General features: G+C 40.8%; 1 protein-coding gene and 1 non-coding gene across 3 annotated transcripts in view; one reads left to right on the forward strand and one right to left on the reverse strand.

The window, feature by feature from the left end:
- Window positions 1-125: 125 nt before the first annotated feature.
- Window positions 126-18736, forward strand: part of LOC106612410 (choline-phosphate cytidylyltransferase A) — a 29377-nt gene continuing 10766 nt past the window's right edge. The window contains exons 1-6 of one of the 2 annotated variants that reach the window (XM_014213512.3): window positions 126-322; window positions 935-1064; window positions 5859-5955; window positions 11185-11301; window positions 16942-17093; window positions 18528-18606. In XM_014213512.3, coding sequence (XP_014068987.1) covers window positions 942-1064; window positions 5859-5955; window positions 11185-11301; window positions 16942-17093; window positions 18528-18606 — 568 coding nt within the window. In that variant the 5' untranslated portion in view covers window positions 126-322; window positions 935-941. Of the gene's footprint in view, window positions 323-934; window positions 1065-3342; window positions 3463-5858; window positions 5956-11184; window positions 11302-16941; window positions 17094-18527; window positions 18607-18736 lie in introns of those variants that run through there. The other variant, XM_082956134.1, reaches the window with a different exon arrangement.
- Window positions 14824-14899, reverse strand: trnav-uac (transfer RNA valine (anticodon UAC)). Its single transcript has one exon. It is a non-coding gene; the product is annotated as a tRNA-Val (tRNA).

The raw sequence follows: 18736 nt of genomic DNA on the forward strand, positions 1-18736 counted from the left end.
GAACTAGGCAACTAGCTAGTTAATTAGCTAAGCTTGATGAATTATGATAGAAAATGCAACGTCTTTAGAATTGTTTTGTTGCACATAGTATCCACCAGATGGCAACACGTGCATGGTTAACTGATGAGTTGAGTTATGTCATTTCCTACTGTAGCGTTGTAGTTCCGACAAGCTGTCAATCGATTGTTGTCTGGTACTCTGTCTTTGAAAGCAACTTAATCAGAACCACACATTTCCGACTTTTGAAGCAAACTTTGCGGGCTTGGACATCAAACCCGGAAGAGGGACTAATAAGTGAGACTAGCTGCGTTTACACAGACAGGTTAGTAGCTAACGCTTGGGCTACCTAGCTAGGTTAGCTAACAGTTGTTTGAGCCAGCCAGTAGTAGGCATTTTTCCCTTGCCGAAATAAGGAAATGGCCCAATTTCACAACCTTTTGAGAAAAGTGTGGAGCTAAAACTAATCATTGACTCTTAGGCAGCTAACGTTAGCTAGCTAGATATTGATATATCTGTCATCATTCCTGTCTGTCACACGTCAGAGAAGCACCAGTGTCAATCTCACCCGCGTGATTGCATTTTTGCCAGTTTGGGAGTTGTCCCCCAGATAGATTCGTTCATTGACTCTTTATGTTATGTTTTTAATTGATATTCTGACTAAATACAATGAGCAATTGTTGTGACTGCCTAGTATAAAATAACATTTCCACGTAGTTGAGTGGCCTAGAAATCTCGACCCTCTTCTTGATCCTTTGTATACAGTAAATGCGTATCTGGTGAAATCACCAATTGACATCAAAAAGTTGTAGCTAATTGTGAAAGTTGCAAAGAAAAAATATTGTAAACGTGCATAACAGCCCCATCCAGTGGTTAAGATTAAAAGCCAGAGCACAGCTTTTTCAGAAAAATAATTTATTCTCTATCCATATCGAAGTGCGACCATGGAAGCAGAAGCACACAGTTGTCACCGACTGCCTGGGAAAACATCAAGAAAGAGGAGGAGGGATGAAATCAATGGAGAGATGGAGGGAGAGCAGCCCGTTAAGGTCCGACGATCCACAGTGGTGAGTGACGCCCGTTTACATCACGACCTATTTAAGCAATAAGGCACCTCGGGGGTTGTGGTATATGGCCAATATATTGAGGCTATGGGCTGTTCTTAAGCACGACACAACGTGGAGTGCCTGGATACAACCCTTAGCCATGGTATATTGGCCATATACCACAAACCCCTGAGGTGCCTTATTGCCATTATAAACTGGTTACCAACGTAATTAGAGCAGTACAAATAAATGTTTTGTCATACCCGTGGTATACGGTCTCATATACCAATCAGCATTCGAACCACCCAGTTTATAATTCATTTTATACAATGGGTGAGTATAATCCTGAATGCTGATTGGTTAAAACCGCATTCCAGCCGGTGTCTATTCCGCAAGTTACCACCATCTAAATCTATTACTTTAAAATTTCTATTTTCTCTGTTCCATCTGACTGCGCAATCCACTGTCTCATCAGCCCAGCCAAGCAATTTATAAACTTGATCTCCACTATAAAAAGTATCTAGATGTTAGCTCACATTTCTTTTAGACTAACATAGTTTTCAACAGTGGAGATTTGTACTGAGAAGTGGTCTGTGGTCCCCACCTGCAGAACCACTCCTTTATTGGGGGTGTCTTGCTAATTGCCTATAATTTCCACCTGTTGTCTATTCCATTTGCACAACAGCATGTGAAATTTATTGTCAATCAGTGTTGCTTCCTAAGTGGACAGTTTGATTTCACAGAAGTGTGATTGACTTGGAGTTACATTGTGTTGTTTAAGTGTTCCCTTTATTTTTTGGAGAAAACAAATTAAACGGAAAAGTGGTCCGTGCATATGTATTCACCCCCTTTGCTATGAAACCTCTAAATGAGATCTGGTGCAACCAATTAACTTCAGAAGTCACATAATTAGTTAGATTGCACACAGGTGGACTTTATTTAAGTGTCACATGATCTGTCACATGATCTGGGAGTGTGTATATTATATATATAATATACACACACCTGTTCTGAAAGGCCCCAGAGTCTGCAACACCACCAAGCAAGCGATACTATGAAGACCCAGGAGCTCTCCAAATAGGACAGGGACAAAGTTGTGGAGATGTACAGATCAGGGTTGGGTTATAAAAAAAATATCAGAAACTTTGAACATCCCACGGAGCACCATTTAAATCCATTGTTAAAAAATGGAGAGGGCCGCCCACCAAAACTCACGGACCAGGCAAGGAGGGCATTAATCAGAGAGGCAACAAAGAGACCAAAGATAACCCTGGAGGATTGCAAAGCTCCACAGCGGAGATTGGAGTATCTGTCCATAGGACCACTTTAAGCCGTACACTCCACAGAGCTGGGCTTTACGGAAGAGTGGCCAGAAAAAAAGCCATTGCTTAAAGAAAATAATAAGCAAACACGTTTGGTGTTTGCCAAAAGGAATGTGGGAGGCTCCCCAAGCATATGGAAGAATGTACTGGAAGAAATGATGGCTGGCGCTAAATACAGGGAAATTCTTGAGGGAAACCTGTTTCAGTCTTCCAGAGATTTGAGACTGGGACAGAGGTTCACCTTCCAGCAGGACAATGACCCTAAGCATACTGCTAAAGCAACACTCGATTGGTTTAAGGGGAAACATTTACATTTCTTGGAATGGCCTAGTCAAAGCCCAGTCCTCAATCCAATTGAGAATCTGTGGTATGACTTAGATTGCTGTACACCAGCGTAACCCATCCAACTTGAAGGAGCTGGAGCAGTTTTGCCTGGAAGGCCCGAGAGGTGTGGTATATGGCCAATATACCATGGCTAAGGACTGTTCATAAGCACGACGCAATACGGAGTGCCTGGACACAGCCCTCAGCCGTGGTATATTGGCAATATACAAACCCCCGAGGTACCTTAATGCTATTATAAACTGGCTTCGTACGTAATTAGAGCAGGAAAAATAAATGTTTTGTCATACCTGTGGTATACGGTCTCATTTAATTATTATTTTTTTAACCTTTTTATTTAACTAGGCAAGTCATTTAAGAACAAATTCTTATTTTCAATGACGCCTAGGAACAGTGGGTTAACTGCCTTGGCTTGGCTGTCAGCCAATCAGTATTCAGGGCTCGAACCACCAAGTTTATAATCACTTTTATACAACGGGTTACCAACATATTAAAGTAATGATTGATATAACTTTATTTTGATTAATGTGTTAATACAATTTCATCCTTCCATGAGATATCGTCCCGACACAAATCTAAGGTTGCTATCCAAGCCGTTCTATCCGTTCAGTTGCCAGAGACGTGTCGTTAAGTATTTTTGTTCTGTATCTATGGACGTGACCTAGTCGTTCATTCTGATCCCTTACTTGCTAGCTAGCCAACAGCTGCGGCTAACTTACAGTCACGTCAAACAGTCCACCCAGAAAAACAGCAAAGTAGGTGCATTTGCGTTTCTTTAAGCTGTTTTCTAGTGAGATGTATTTGGATATGTCCACAACAATGAGCGAATGATGCGAGATTTCGCCTGGCAGAGAGAATGTGCTCTCGGGACACCGTTGTTCAGAGGAGCTAGCTAACCACACAGCTAGCACAATCACTTCAAACTGAAGCTGGAAAGACAGCAAACTAACTGCATTTCGTTTCATTTTACCTGTGTTCTATTGACATTTATTTATATACAGTACCAGTCAAAATGTTGGACACACCTATTTATTAAAGGGTTTTTCTTTATTTTTACTATTTTCTACATTGTAGAATAATAGTGAAGACATCAACACTATGAAATAATACATATGGAATCATGTAGTAAGCAAAAAAGTGTTAAACAAATCAAAATATGTTTTAGATTCTTCAAAGTAGCCACCCTTTAGCTTGATGACAGCTTTGCACACTCTAGGCATTCTCTCAACCAGCTTCACCTGGAATGCTTTTCCAACAGTCTTGAAGGAGTTCCCACATATACTGAGCACTTGTTGGCTGCTTTTCCTTCACTCTGCGGTCCAACTCATCCCAAACCATCTCAATTGGGTTGAGGTCGGGTGATTGTGGAGGCCAGATCATCTGATGCAGCACTCCATCACTCTCCTCCTTGGTCAAATAGCCCTTAAACAGCCTGGAGGTGTGTTTTAGGTCATTGTCCTGTTGAAAAACAAATGATAGTCACACTTAGCGCAAACTAGATGGGATGGCGTATCAATGCAGAATGCTGTGGTAGCCATGCTAGTTGTGTGCCTTGAGTTCTAAATAAATCTCTGACAGTGTCACCAGCAAAGCACCCCCACACCATCTTCCTTCATGCTTCACGTTGGGAACCACACATGCAGAGATCATCATTTCACCTACTCTGCGTCTCAAAGACGACGGTTGGAACCAAAAACCTCAAATTTGGACTCATCAGACCAAAGGACAGATTTCCACCTGTCTAATGTCCATTGCTCGTGTTTCTTGGCCCAAGCAAGTCTCTTCTTATTATTGGTGTCCTTTAGTAGTGGTTTCTTCTCAATTCGACCATGAAGGCCTGATTCATGCAGTCTCTTCTGAAAAGTTGATGTTGAGATGTGTATTTTACTTGAACTCTGAAGCATTTATTTGGGCTGCAATCTGAGGTGCAGTTAATTGCCGATTTTCTGAAGCTGGTAACTAATGAACTTGTCCTCAGCAGAGGTAACTCTGGGTCTTCCTGTCCTGTGGTCGTCCTCATGAGAGCCAGTTTTATCATAGCGCTTGATGGTTTTTGTGACTGCACTTGAAACTTTCAAAGTTCTTGAAATTTGACAGACCTTCATGGCTTGAAGTAATGATGGACTGTCATTTCTCTTTGCTTATTTGGGCTGTTGTTGCCATAATGGGCAGTCCCGGGCATCTGTCCCCCCTCTTTTCCCCCTTTTTTGATTTGCATTCCAGGTGACTACCTCATGAAGCTGGTTTAGAGAATGCCAAGAGCTGTCATCAAGGCAAAGGGTGGCTACTTTGAAGAATCTCAAATATAAAATAGATTTAACACTTTTGGGGGCGGATTTGTACATGATTCCATATGTGTTATTTCATAGCTTTGATGTCTTCACTATTATTCTACAATGTATAAAATAGTAAAAAAAAAAATACCTGGAATGAGTAGGTGTGGTACTGTTTTGATTGGTACTGTATATATCCATAAATATTGATGCCAGCTGATTCATGATTTTGACTGGCTGAGAAAAGGTGTCTGTCTGTCTCGTCCTAACTACTGACACATTCATTACTATGGGACAGCTGGAGATCAAATTTCAAAATTGAAACAATGTTGCAGGTGTCGGAGAGACAGACAACCAACGTTTATACAAATCTCCACTGTTAAATCAAATGCTAGTCTAAATGAAATGGGAGATAATGTCTAAATGCTTTTTATAGTGGATCAAGTTTATAAATTGCCTGGTTGGGCTGATGACAGTGGATTGCGCAGTCAGATGGAACAGAACATTTTAACGTCATCGATTTAGCCAGTGTTAACTTGTGGAATAGACACCGTCTGAAATTCAGTTTTAACCAATCAGCATCCAGGATTAGACCCACCCGTTGTATAAACTGAAGCTAACGACCTCTGCACCTAATAATTATAATAAAAAACTAATCACAATAAACTAAAACTGGAGGCAACAGTCATAAAGTAGAATTGGCTTAACAGAAAATGCATATTTCTTTGGGGACATTCCCCGTTCAAATGAATGACATCCAGCATAACATAACAGAGTGCTTATGGTTAATGTGAATGGGACTTAAGGAAGTGATGGGTTGAAGACTTTCACCCAAACACATTGTCATACTGTGTGTGTGTGTGTGTTTGTGTTTATAGGGCCTGACAGATCCAGCCCCATTTGCTGACCAGCTAGAACCAGATACCGCTCCATACGTGCGTGTCAGTATGGAGGAGGCATGCCAGGGCACCCCACGTAAGTTTCTCTCACTCATCCCTCCATTTTTATAGCTCACCACAGCTAAACTAGGTTCATAAAGCCCCTGAGTGGAGGTGTCATAATACCCATAAAACCTAGCGGTCAAACGGGGAAATGGTTCCAATCTTTTTTCCACCATTTTTCCCATTGGAAATTTTAGAAACACTTAAAATAAGGACTGTGTTTCGTATAGGCTTATCCTGGCGTGACATTTTGAACACTATGTAAATCTCTCTTGGACAAAGTCACTTTTTATCCATATTTGACGATGTATGGCAAATAGGAGTGGCAATACTAGAAAGTGTGTGACCTCAGCCCTGGAGGGAAGCAAGTCATTCCGCAACCTAAGAATAGTAAAACCCCCTTAACTGGCTCAAATAGTCGACCAGTCAGCCTGTTACCATCCCTTAACCTCCCTGGGCAAGGTCCCACCCTAGTCAACAGCCAGTGGAATCGTGTGGCGCGAAATACAAATACCTCATAAATGCTATAACTTCAATTTCTCAAACATATGACTATTTTACACCATTTTGATTGCCTACGGAGCTGTGAAGGGAACGGCACCTCCATACCTTCAGGCTCTGATCAGGCCCTACACCCAAACAAGGGCACTGCGTTCATCCACCTCTGGCCTGCTGGCCCCCCTACCTCTGAGGAAGCACAGTTCCCGCTCAGCCCAGTCAAAACTGTTCGCTGCTCTGGCACCCCAATGGTGGAACAAGCTCCCTCACGATGCCAGGACAGCGGAGTCAATCACCACCTTCCGGAGACACCTGAAACCCCACCTCTTTAAGGAATACCTAGGATAGGATAAATTCATCCTTCTAACCCCACCCCCCCACCCCCCCCCCCTTAAAAGATTTAGATGCACTATTGTAAAGTGGTTGTTCCACTGGATATCATAAGGTGAATGCACCAATTTGTAAGTCGCTCTGGATAAGAGCGTCTGCTAAATGACTTAAATGTAAATTTTAAAGACAAGACTCTTGTTGATCTAATCACACTGTCCGATTTCAAAAAGGCTTTACAGCGAAAGCAAAACATTAGATTATGTCAGGAGAGTACCCTGCCAAAAATAATCACACAGCCATTTTCAAAGCATGCATATATGTCACAAAAACCAAAACCACAGCTAAATGCAGCACTAACCTTTGATCTTCATCAGATGACACTCCTAGGACATTGTTATACAATACATGCATGTTTTGTTCAATCAAGTTCATATTTATATCAAAAACCAGCTTTTTACATTAGCATGTGATGTTCAGAACTAGCATACCCACCGCAAACTTCCGGTGAATTTACTTAATTACTCACGATTAACGTTCACAAAATACATAATTATTTTAAGAATTATAGATACAGAACTCCTTTATGCAATCTCGGTGTCAGATTTTAAAATAGCTTTTCGGCGAAAGCACATTTTGCAATATTCTGAGTAGATAGCCCGGCCATCACGGCTAGCTAATTTGACACCCACCAAGTTTGGCCCTCACCAAACTCAGATTTACTATTAGAAAAATTGGATTACCTTTGCTGTTCTTCGTGAGAATGCACTCCCAGGACTTCTACTTCAACAACAAATGTTGTTTTGGTTCGAAATAATCCATAGTTATATTGATATAGCTCCGTTTTGTTCGTGCGTTGAGGTCAGTATCCGAAGGGTGACGCGCGGGCGCATTTCGTGACAAAAAATGTCTAAATATTCCATTACCGTACTTCGAAGCATGTCAAACGCTGTTTAAAATAAATTTGTATGCGATTTTTCTCGTAAAATAGCGATAATATTCCAACCGGGCGACGTTGTATTCGTTCAAAGAGAGAAAGAAAAAAATGGAGTCCTCTCGTGCACGCGCACTCCAGTGTCAGTGTTCCCTGCCTGACCACTCACAAACACTCCTGCTGTTTTTCGCCCAGAGACTGCAGAGCTCTCATTCCACTTTCTGGCGCCTTCTTAGAGCCAATGGAAGCCTTAGAAAATGTCACGTTACAGCAGAGATGCTGTATTTTTGATAGAGATGCCCTAGAAGGACAACAAATTGTCAGACAGGGCACTTCCTGCATGGAATCTTCTCAGGTTTTGGCCTGCCATATGAGTTCTGTTATACTCACAGACACCATTCAAACAGTTTTAGAAACTTTAGTGTTTTCTATCCAAATCTACTAATTATATGCATATTCTCGTTTCTGGGTAAGAGTAGTAACCAGTTTAAATCGGGTACGTTTTTTTTATCCGGCCGTGAAAATACTGCCCCCTAGCCCCAACAGGTTAATAAACTTTTGGAAAAAATGGTGTTTGACAAGATGCAATGCCATTTTACAGTAAACAAATTGACAACAGACTTTCAGCACACTTATAGGGAAGGACATTTAACAAGCACAGCACTTACACAAATGACTGATGATTGGCTGAGTGAAATTGATGATAAAAAGATTGGTGGCTGTTACACTTCAGTGCTGCTTTTGACATTATCTATCAGTCTGCTGCTGGAATAACATATGTGTTATGGCTTTACACCCCCTACTATATTATTATAAAGAGTTACCTGTCTATCAGATCAGAGGGTGTTCTTTAATGGAAGCCGCCAACATAATCCAGGTACAATCAGGAATAATAAAAGCATTACATGCATAATTGCATTTGCGGTCACTTTTGAGAATGGTGTTTTCCCGCTAATGGAACATTGACGCTTATAGCCTACTACTATGTGCGCATTGCTGCGCTTATAATGTGAAGAAATAGCCTAATAGTTGATCAACATTTTGAGCTAAACGTTCTGATCGGTTGCGTCAGACACATTGCGTAAAAAAGTTTTTTTGATGCTAGTGGTTGTAATTAATTTGGGATCTATCGCATCCCACAACTGTCCCAGACTATGTTTGGAATATTTATTTATTGCACAGAATAGAATAGGTTGACATTTGTACTATGGGGGATAGTAGATTGACATAGGCTAGTGCTTTTGCTGTTCGTTAGGCCTACTCATCTTGTTGGCTGGCGAAGTAAATGTGGACAGCTCTTCCAATATCTTCAATATGCACCTCGGAATTGGATCAGGATGCGCGCAGTTGCGTCCCCAATGTGTCTGTCTTCACTTGTAGCCTGTGAGAAAGACCCGATCACGTGACGGAGAGCCATGTGAGTGAGAGGCACTTCGGATTGTGCAGCACACTCTGGGAGAATGGCACAACGCAGCATTCTGGGCCGCAAAAGGCATGTTTTTTTTTAGGGTGCATTATGGCCACCAGGGGATGTCGCCGTAAAATTTGAGGCATTATCAAGTGCTTGTCATATTGTGAGTGAGAGACTATTGGAGTGTGTACAGCCTGCGCAAAAAAACAAAGCAGAGCTCATGCCTTTCAAGCAACTTTTTTCAAATCATCATTAGTCTCATCATGCAGCCTTACAATGTATTCAAAATTAAAACATATAGACCAACATTTGTAGAACTATTAAAGTTACATTAATAACTCTAAATTAAGCATATAGGTGTACCTGTTTCTTTGTTAACTGCTCAACACAGAATATTCCCTCATCGTTTTGGAGAAATATCTATTTTATTCAGCTTTGTTCAATTGTATTCTACATACTATAAAATAATGGCACGGAATAATAAGCAAATATTTTCTGCTAAATGAACTAGTGTAGCCCACAGCCATTTGGCATAGCCAGATCAGGACCCAACATAAGGACAACTCAGAGTATGCTATTCTGTTCATCTGAAATAGACTACATTTTCTTCATATCATGCTTCTTTAGACCTGTCTAAAATAATGGATTTATTGTGAAGGTGTAGGCTATATTACATGGATTTATTAGACTTTTCTAAATGGCTTGAAGGCTGTGTGTGGAAGCCAGGAGTTGCTAAATGTGTTCATAATAATTAACGGTCAATTACCGTGAGACCAACAGTTATTTGCTTGACAATCACCGGCTGACGAAATTTCGTGACCGCCACAGCCCTGGCTCGGACACAAATACATACCCCACAAGACGTGCCACCAGAGGTCTCTTCACAGTACCCAAGTCCAGAACAGACTATGGGAGGCGCACAGTACTACATAGAGCCATGACTACATGGAACTTTATTCCACATCAAGTAGCTCATGCAAGCAGTAAAATGTTATTTAAAAAAAACGATAAAAATACACCTTATGGGACAGTGAAGCAACACAAATAGGCATAGACACATGCATACACATACGATAACATACGCACTATACACACACGTAATCATGGATTTTTTGTTGTAGCTATGTGGTATTAGAGTAGTGGCCTGAGGGCATACACTTAATGTGTTGTGAATGTATTGTATTGTTTAAAATTGTTTTATATAACTGCCTTAATTTTGCTGGACCCCAGGAAGAGTAGCAGCTAATGGGGATCCATAATAAATACAAATTTACTCTGATTCGAAAATGGTAATTAGTATCAAGGTAGACATCACGCAAGATTACAAATCCCTGCAAACTCTTGCACGTCATCTCTAGCTGACACCTTTGCTAACAGGTATTGTTTCAGTAAGAAATTAGCACAGACAGTTCACAGAATTGTCAATTTAAAGAAATGTATCCAATTTATTCTTTACAAAATGTAGCTAACATTAGATCCAGAGATTCTTACCTTTGCCCCGATTTATCAGTCTAGTCCAGATCATCTTGACATTTTTAGTTATTTATGATAGCCACATTAGCAGCTAATTATCATTTCATTTTGGGGGGGGGGGGGGGGGTAAATACAGGCGAATATATTGATAAAAGTTACCTTGTTCTTGGGAGATTTACACGGTTATCAAAACATCACACCAGGGTAAGCCTACATGAAACACAGCCCTTATTTCAAGTGTTACTAAAATTACCTATGGGGAAAAATGAATGGTGGAAAAATGATTGGAACCATTTCCTTGTTTGACCGCTAGGTTTTATGGGTATTATGACTCATATTTAGAGAAATATCAGAGCTCCCCCTGGCCCCAGCTAAAGTTTTGCACTTCTGAGTTGTGTTCATTTGTGCACACTGTAGCAGAATGTTTCAAAACTTTCCGCAATGAAAAGTTCTGTATTGGAAGTACATCCTATGGAAGTTTTGGACCGTCCTATAGAAGGACCGTTTACTACTGCCTTGTGCCTAGTGAACACAACCCTGGTGTTAACATTCCATCTCTCTCTGTTTTTTCTCCCTTTTTTCACTCGCACACCCTCACACTCCCCATTTCGCTCTTTCAGAAGAGCGTCCAGTGCGGGTATATGCAGATGGGATCTTTGACATGTTCCATTCCGGCCACGCCCGAGCACTGATGCAAGCCAAGGGGCTCTTCCCAAACACCCATCTAATTGTTGGAGGTCAGGGTTGATAAGTACTGTATATTTTCTCTCTTGACCTCTTCATCACCAGAAGGGGCAAGGCATCTCTGAATGTCACTTTTGCCAAATTATCCTCACTCCTATACATTCTGGTCAGTCACACTAAATTGATGAATGCCATAGTTAAACTACGGTACCCAGAGTTTTTCCTGGGCAGGTCACATGGCCAAGGCAACTCCTTGCCCTATTAATCCATGAGTCAGGGGGGTCAGTCAGGCTCTCTTGGGTCAACGATGTCTCATTGTGATTTTTTTGAAGGTCTATGTCCCTAGAGTTGGAAAATTTGTGATAACGGTGCAGCATTTGTTAACTTATAACTATTTCATTCATCCCCCCCATCCCATAAATTTTTCCCACAGGGATTTTACCCTTTGACAAACAATGTCAGTATACAAGTTATTGCTCACTTATACTCTTAAATCATATATAATTGGAAAGCTTCGATTCACAGCAATCCATCAGACTAATTCTCGGAATGTTCATTTCAACAGAAATTTGACCTTTGTCCTCTAGGGGACATATCAGAATGACATGTATAAATGGCTTTATAAAGGACACCCTGATACATTTTAAGCTATGTTTGACAAGTGCTTCTAAAAGGTCATGAAATTATATTTCAAATTATATGGGTATAATATAACCAACTTTGAAAGCAAAGCTACAACTATTGTTTAAAAATACCATATCACCCATATTGTGCCATTGGTGTTAGAATGTTGGAAGCTTAGCCATAGAAATACATGTATTGGGACAGCTATGTTTTTGAATTGTAACTTTGGTTATAGAGGCACCAAATTGCACACACAAAGCTAGAACATGGTTTTTAAAATATTTGTAGATGTGGCATCACAGAATTCACGCATTAACCCCACAGAAGCCAATATGGCCACCAAACAACTCAATGGAGTCTTATTGGACAATTTTGCAATTAGCATAAACACGTTTAGCATCTCCTGGCTTCCACGCATAGCCTACTGATGCAGACCTTTGGAATACCTACAAGTCTAATAAATCCATTTAATATAGCCTACACCATCACAATAAATACATGTGTAACCCTCTCACCAGGCTCGAATTTGACTCTCACGATATTACCTTACAAAGAATATCTCAACCGCATGGGATATTAGGTGAGAAGGACATGTCCAATAAGAATCCCTATTGTAAACTATCTAGGGTGATGACAAATAGGGTATTAACTTCAGATGTAATTGTATAAGGATATGCTATCCCATGCATTAAATGAAATTGAAACAGGAAATTACTCCACCAAGGCAACATACATAAGGTTCACGATGTGTATTATTACATTTTCAATGCACCACATCAAAATAAAAATAAATAATAAATCCCAATGAGTCGTGCACAACCCATGTCCAAATTATTTCGAGCTTGCTTAACCCCGTTGGCGTGCATTGGAGCTCCAAAACAAATTGACGACACACATAAAGTCCAGAAGCAGTCCACTGTTGTGGTTACTCACTACTCGTAGATATTCCCTCAGCGAAGTATGGCAGTTCCGTGCAGGTTTCCTCACAAGAGCCACAGAAAGCACAGCTATCAATGCAGACAGTACTCTCTAGCAGTAACCAATATCTCATAGAAACATGAATTCGTTAATCTTTCCCAAGCAATTCTCTCTTGGTGTTTCACGATGCTAGGCTAACCTCAAGGCTCTCAAATATCTCCACTATGAGACGGTAGCTTCAGTCTTTACTAAGTCTTTCTTAACAAAATTATAACTCTTATAAAATAAAATCGGTATTTCCATTCAAAACTCGGTAGGTATGGGTTTTGTTCTATTTTTATCGTGATCTTTTATCATTTTTCTTCACCAATGGTCGTAATGTCCATCCTTTTCTCAATGTCTCTCCCTCTTTTTTTACCCCCAGGTCTTCCATTAACCAGGTCAACTCCCATTGGCCACAGCTTAGCAAGCGACCTTATTGGTCAAGACTTAAAAGTAAACCAACCTATTCACTTGTACATTACCAATTAATTATAACAAATCAACTCAATACTTGGTTCTACCAAGGGTATTACACATGTATTTATTTTAGACGGGTCTAAAGAAACATGATATGAAGAATATGTAGTCTATTTCAGAAGAACAGAATAGCATACTCTGAGTTGTCCTTATGTTAGGCCCTGAAATTGCTATGCCATATAGCTGTGGGCTACACTAGTTCATTTAGCAGACAAGATTGCTTAGAATTCTGTGGCATTATTTTTTTATGATTTTATAGTCAAAAGAATACATTTGACGTTAGACTAATAAAATAGGATATTTTCTGAAACGATTTCAAAGGAAGTGCACACATGCAGCTATATGTTTAGATTTTTAATACATTCTAAGGCTCCATGATGGGACTCTAATGATGATTTAGAAAAAAGTTGTAAGCTGCACATACTTCATCAGTCTCTCATTCACAATTTGACAAGAACTTGATAATATTCTCCGTGCTACGAAGCACCTCTCACTCACATGGCTCTTTCAGATGTAGCCAATGCCCGTCATGTGATCGGGTCCTGCTAACAGGCATTTCAGCTAAGAATTAGGCTACAAGTGAATGAAGACAGACACTCTTAACGAATTCCGAGGTGCATATTGATGTTAGAACTGTCCACAATTAGCTTACTTTTCATCAGCCAACAGGATGAGTAGGACTAACGAACAGCAAAAGCACTAGCCTATGTCAATCTAACATCCCCATAGCACAGAAGTTGACCAATTCTATTGGTCAATTTGTCCTTCTGTGCAATAAACAAATATTCCAAACATACTCTTGGACAGTTGTGGGATGCGATAGATCCCAAATTAATACAACCACTCACATAAAAAAAATAAACTTTTAGAAGCAATGAGGCTGATAGTTTATCAACATTTTAAAGCTAAATGATCAGGCTATTTTCTTCACATTATAAGTGCAGCAATGCGCACACTGCATTAGGCTATAAGCGCAAATGTTCCAAAATGCAATCAATTAGTGGGAAAACACTGTTCTCTAAAGTGATGGCAAATGTGATTATGCATCTAATGCTTTATTATAAAGGTGAATTTTTATGGTGAAAATGATCTTCCCCAAACTTGAAACTCACGCACAGCCTATGTATGCCAGTTAGGCTCTACACTGGTTATAAAGCGGATTCATGTGCTTAATTTTAAGAAGTAATTTGGTTATTTAGTTGTGTGATACAAACCTTATCAAAACATATATGCATATGGGCTAGGATACATGAGGTGTGCGGCTATGATTTGAAAAAGTCGGAGGGAAAATGGTATGCTCCGTTTCGTGCCTTAATGCACAAGCTGGGCATCATTCACAAGTGATAATACATCCTTCAGAAGTGATAGGCTAATATGGTGACCCATCAGACTATTCTTAATTTGATCTTGTCTTTAGATATACTAATTAATATATCATTACATTACATTTTTGTCATTTAGCAGACGCTCTTATCCAGAGCGACATACAGTAGTGAGTGCATACCTTTTCGTACTGGTCCCCCGTGGGAATAGAACCCACAACACTGGCGTTGTAAGCACCATGCTCTACCAACTGAGCCACACGGGACCCTGCAGTCTACTAATCGTATTCTATTACTACGGGCATTTCAGATTATATATTAACGCATACTAAAGCATAAATAAATAAAGACAAGGAGAGCTTACAGAACGCATGCAACTCCTCTTACAATATACAGCCGCCCCCTCATGTCAGTTTCTTTTTTTATATTCTATATAGGGCTGAAAATCGCTGTATGAAAAGGTGATATAAAAGGTTAACTAAAACCCAGTTCTAACTCATTAGTTATCATTACGGTACTGCTATCTGAGACAGTGAAACAGACCACCACACTGATACATAACATTGCAGACTTAGTTCTAGCCTATGACATCCTGCTGCAATGACAGCATCTACTGACGAAGTTGGCACTGGTACTCATAACACACACACACACACACACACACACACACACACACACACACACACACACACACACACACACACACACGTGTGGGACAGAACATAATGAGTATAATGTTGTGTGATTTGTAGCCATGCTATCCACGTACTGCACCAAATAATATCGTATGTGCCAGAAATACTCTACACTTTTTGATTTCTCTCTTCCCTTCCTACTTAATCTTTCTTTGGGGAAAGCCCTCCCTCCCCACATTAGCTAGTTAACACAGATTTGCCCTCTAGTGCAGAATGAAGGCATGTCCACAGTGTGGCTAGGCAATTCACACACCTTCCATGATGACCATCAAAATCAAGTGAAAATAACTGCGAAATGACAAACCATGTTGAAAAAGAGAAGGAACTAAGGAGATGATGCCAAAATGTATGACAGCTTGAGAGAGAGGCAGAACGTGTGAGTATTCTCTTTTGTTGAATAATGTATGAAATCCTCCTGTGATTTCTGCAGCGTTGTCTCTCTTCTCTCTGGTGGCAGAGTCTGTTGGCAGAGTAGCGTGCCTGGTGGTGGTGGGGTCAGACGTACCACTCCCTGCGTGAGATCACTGAGCCATCCATATGAGAGACATAGTCCCCCTCGGCCCCACTGTCATAGCAGTCATCCGACAAGTAGGGGGAGCCATTGCTCAGCGGGTGTGGTGGGGCAGCGTATCTGGCATGGCTAGTCTGGTGGGGGCTGGGGTAGCTACGCAGGTGGTCGTGGTCATGGTGTTCTCCATTTCTCATCGCCCTCGTGCGGCCATTGGGCTGGCGCTCTGGCTCTCTGTGGTTGTGGCTGTTCATGATGGTTGTTGATGTTGGATGCAGGTGGTGTCGCTCGCGGTCCCGCTCGTGGTTGCGTTCGCGGTCACCCCACTCCTCGCGGTCCTTGTCTACAAAAACGTTATTGGCAGGCTTGGAGGGGTGGAGCTCGTGCTGTGGAGGAGCCTTCTGCATGTCTGAAGGCCCTAGGTACTGCTTGGTGTAGTAGTCCCCACGGAAGGTCTGCCGTTGCCGTAGGTAACAGACCCCGCCCAGCACAATATATGTGTGAAATTAGTTTAGATTTTGAATGGGACCATTATCATGCACCTGTCTCAGCAGGGGGGAAAAAATACTTGCCATCTATGCACTTAAATAGCGAATAGAGGATGCTTTTCCCATGGTTGACTTTCATACCAGCCAGGTAGGCTATGTTCCTGTCAATGTTCTTAATATTAGGAAAGTTGATAAATAACATTTTGCAGGCCTGGCCTGTAGAAAGCTGATGGGATCCTCTTTTTAATAGAGTCCATCAAAACTCTGTTTTCTCACGCAATTGCATAGCCTATAGAAATGTTGGGCAACATGAGCTCATGGGCACTCATGAGTGCTGAGTACCAGGCAGGTAGCAAGTTTGGTAGGCTACTAATGACCATCAGCAGCATCAGAGCTTTGGAGAAGCCTAATTACTGTGACTAAACGGTCACGTGGAATTTGACTGCCATCATGACTTGTGACCTCCTGTGTGGCGGTAATACGGTCACCGCAGCAGCCCTACCTTCAACAAAATCACAATGGCCCAAATTTGGGGATCTGGCTCATGGATTATATAATCCTTCTCTTACTGACCGATCAGATCAAGTGACCATAGTCCCTGTGACCTCCCTTTCCTCAGTATGCAGTGACGACCTGACACACAACTTAAAGGGCTTCACCGTAATGAACGAGGACGAACGCTACGACACCGTCAGTCATTGTCGCTACGTTGATGAGATCGTACGGAACGCACCGTGGACGCTCACGCCGGAATTCCTGGCTGACCACAGGGTGAGTGAGAAATGTCAGAGGACAGGACTCGCTTGCACTCAGTCTGCACTGAAGAATATAACTTTTCACAAGATTTTTGCACTCTGTATTAGGGATGGCTAAAACTACTAGAGCTATTGGGTATGAATGCTTTTGATACAGCCCTACTTGAAAACAGCTGATTCAGCTAAACAAGGTCCTAAATGAGCAACTGATGAGTATAATTCTGTCTTAGAGAAGGGCTGGAGTTAAAGCCTGCACACCTGTACAGTGCCTTCAGGAAGAATTTGCAAAAATTTCCCAAAATCCTGTTTTCACTTTGTCATCAGGGGGTATTGTGTTGAAATGGATGAGATTATATAATTTTTTTTATCCATTTTGAATTTTATCCATTCATACCCCTTGACTTATTCAAAATGTATGAAAAATAAACTCACCCATTTCATGCAGTGCCCCATGATGACAAAGTTAAAACGCATATTTTTTTGACATTTTTGCTAATATATAGAAATTTAAACACATCTCATTTACATAAGTATTCACTCCCTTAAGTCAGTGATTACAGCTGTAAGTCTCTAAGTGCTTTACACACGTGGATTGTACAGTATTTGCACCTTATTCTTTAAAAATTCTTCAAGCTCTGTCAAGTTGGTTGTTGATAATTGCTAGACAGCCATTTTCAAGTCTTGCCATATATTTTCAAGTCAATTTTAAGTCCAAATTAGGCCACTCAAATTAGGCCACACTAGGCCACTCAGGAACATTCAATGTCATATTGTTAAGCAACTCCAGTGTATATTTCTGTTTTTGGTTATTGTCCTGCTGAAAGTAGAATTTGTCTCCCAGTGGCTGATGGAAGTGAACCAGGTTTTCCTCTAGCCTGTCCCTAGCTATATTCAGTTTATTTTTAGCATAAAAAAACTCCCTAGTCCTTGCCGTACTTGAAAATATGAAGAGTGGTACTCAGTGATTTGCCCCAAACATAATGCTTTCTATTCAGGACATAAAGTTAATGTTTAGTGCCTTATTGCAAACAAGATTTTATTCTGTACAGGTGTCCATCTTTTTTCACTCTTGTCATTTAGGTTTGTATTGTGGAGTAATAACTACAGTACAATGTTGATCCATCCTCAGTTTTCTCCTATCACAGCCATTAAACTCTGTAACTGTTTTAAAGTCACCATTGGCCTCTTGGTGAAATCCCTGTAACTTATGTGACTTGTTAAGCTTATTTAGGCTTGTTGACTCAAGACACTTTAAAATGAAAGACAGCTTTTCATTTTAAATTCATTTGTAAGAAATATATTTTCAATTCAGGCTTTAACACAACAAAATGTGAAAAAAGTCAAAGGGTGTGAATACTTTCTGAAGGCACTGTAGTTCTCCAGGCGGTGTGTTGGCCATCTGTCACTATCATCAGTTCTGCTAACATTTTGTTTGTCTTACATTTGACAGATTGACTTTGTCGCCCATGATGATTACCCATATTCTTCGGCAGGAAGTGACGATGTTTACAAGCACATCAAGGCGGCAGGTGGGTATAGTCGCCACATTTAGTAAAGGCTGCACCGGCAAGACTTAGGCCCAGTCCAGAAAAAAACCCTAGCCCCTAGGAACTTGCAGTTGAAAGCATCAGATAGGTGTAAGCAATATGGTGAATGTTC

This window comes from Salmo salar, chromosome 09 (genome assembly GCF_965601325.2).
Source record: "Salmo salar chromosome 09, fSalSal1, whole genome shotgun sequence".
Taxonomy (NCBI): domain Eukaryota; kingdom Metazoa; phylum Chordata; class Actinopteri; order Salmoniformes; family Salmonidae; genus Salmo; species Salmo salar.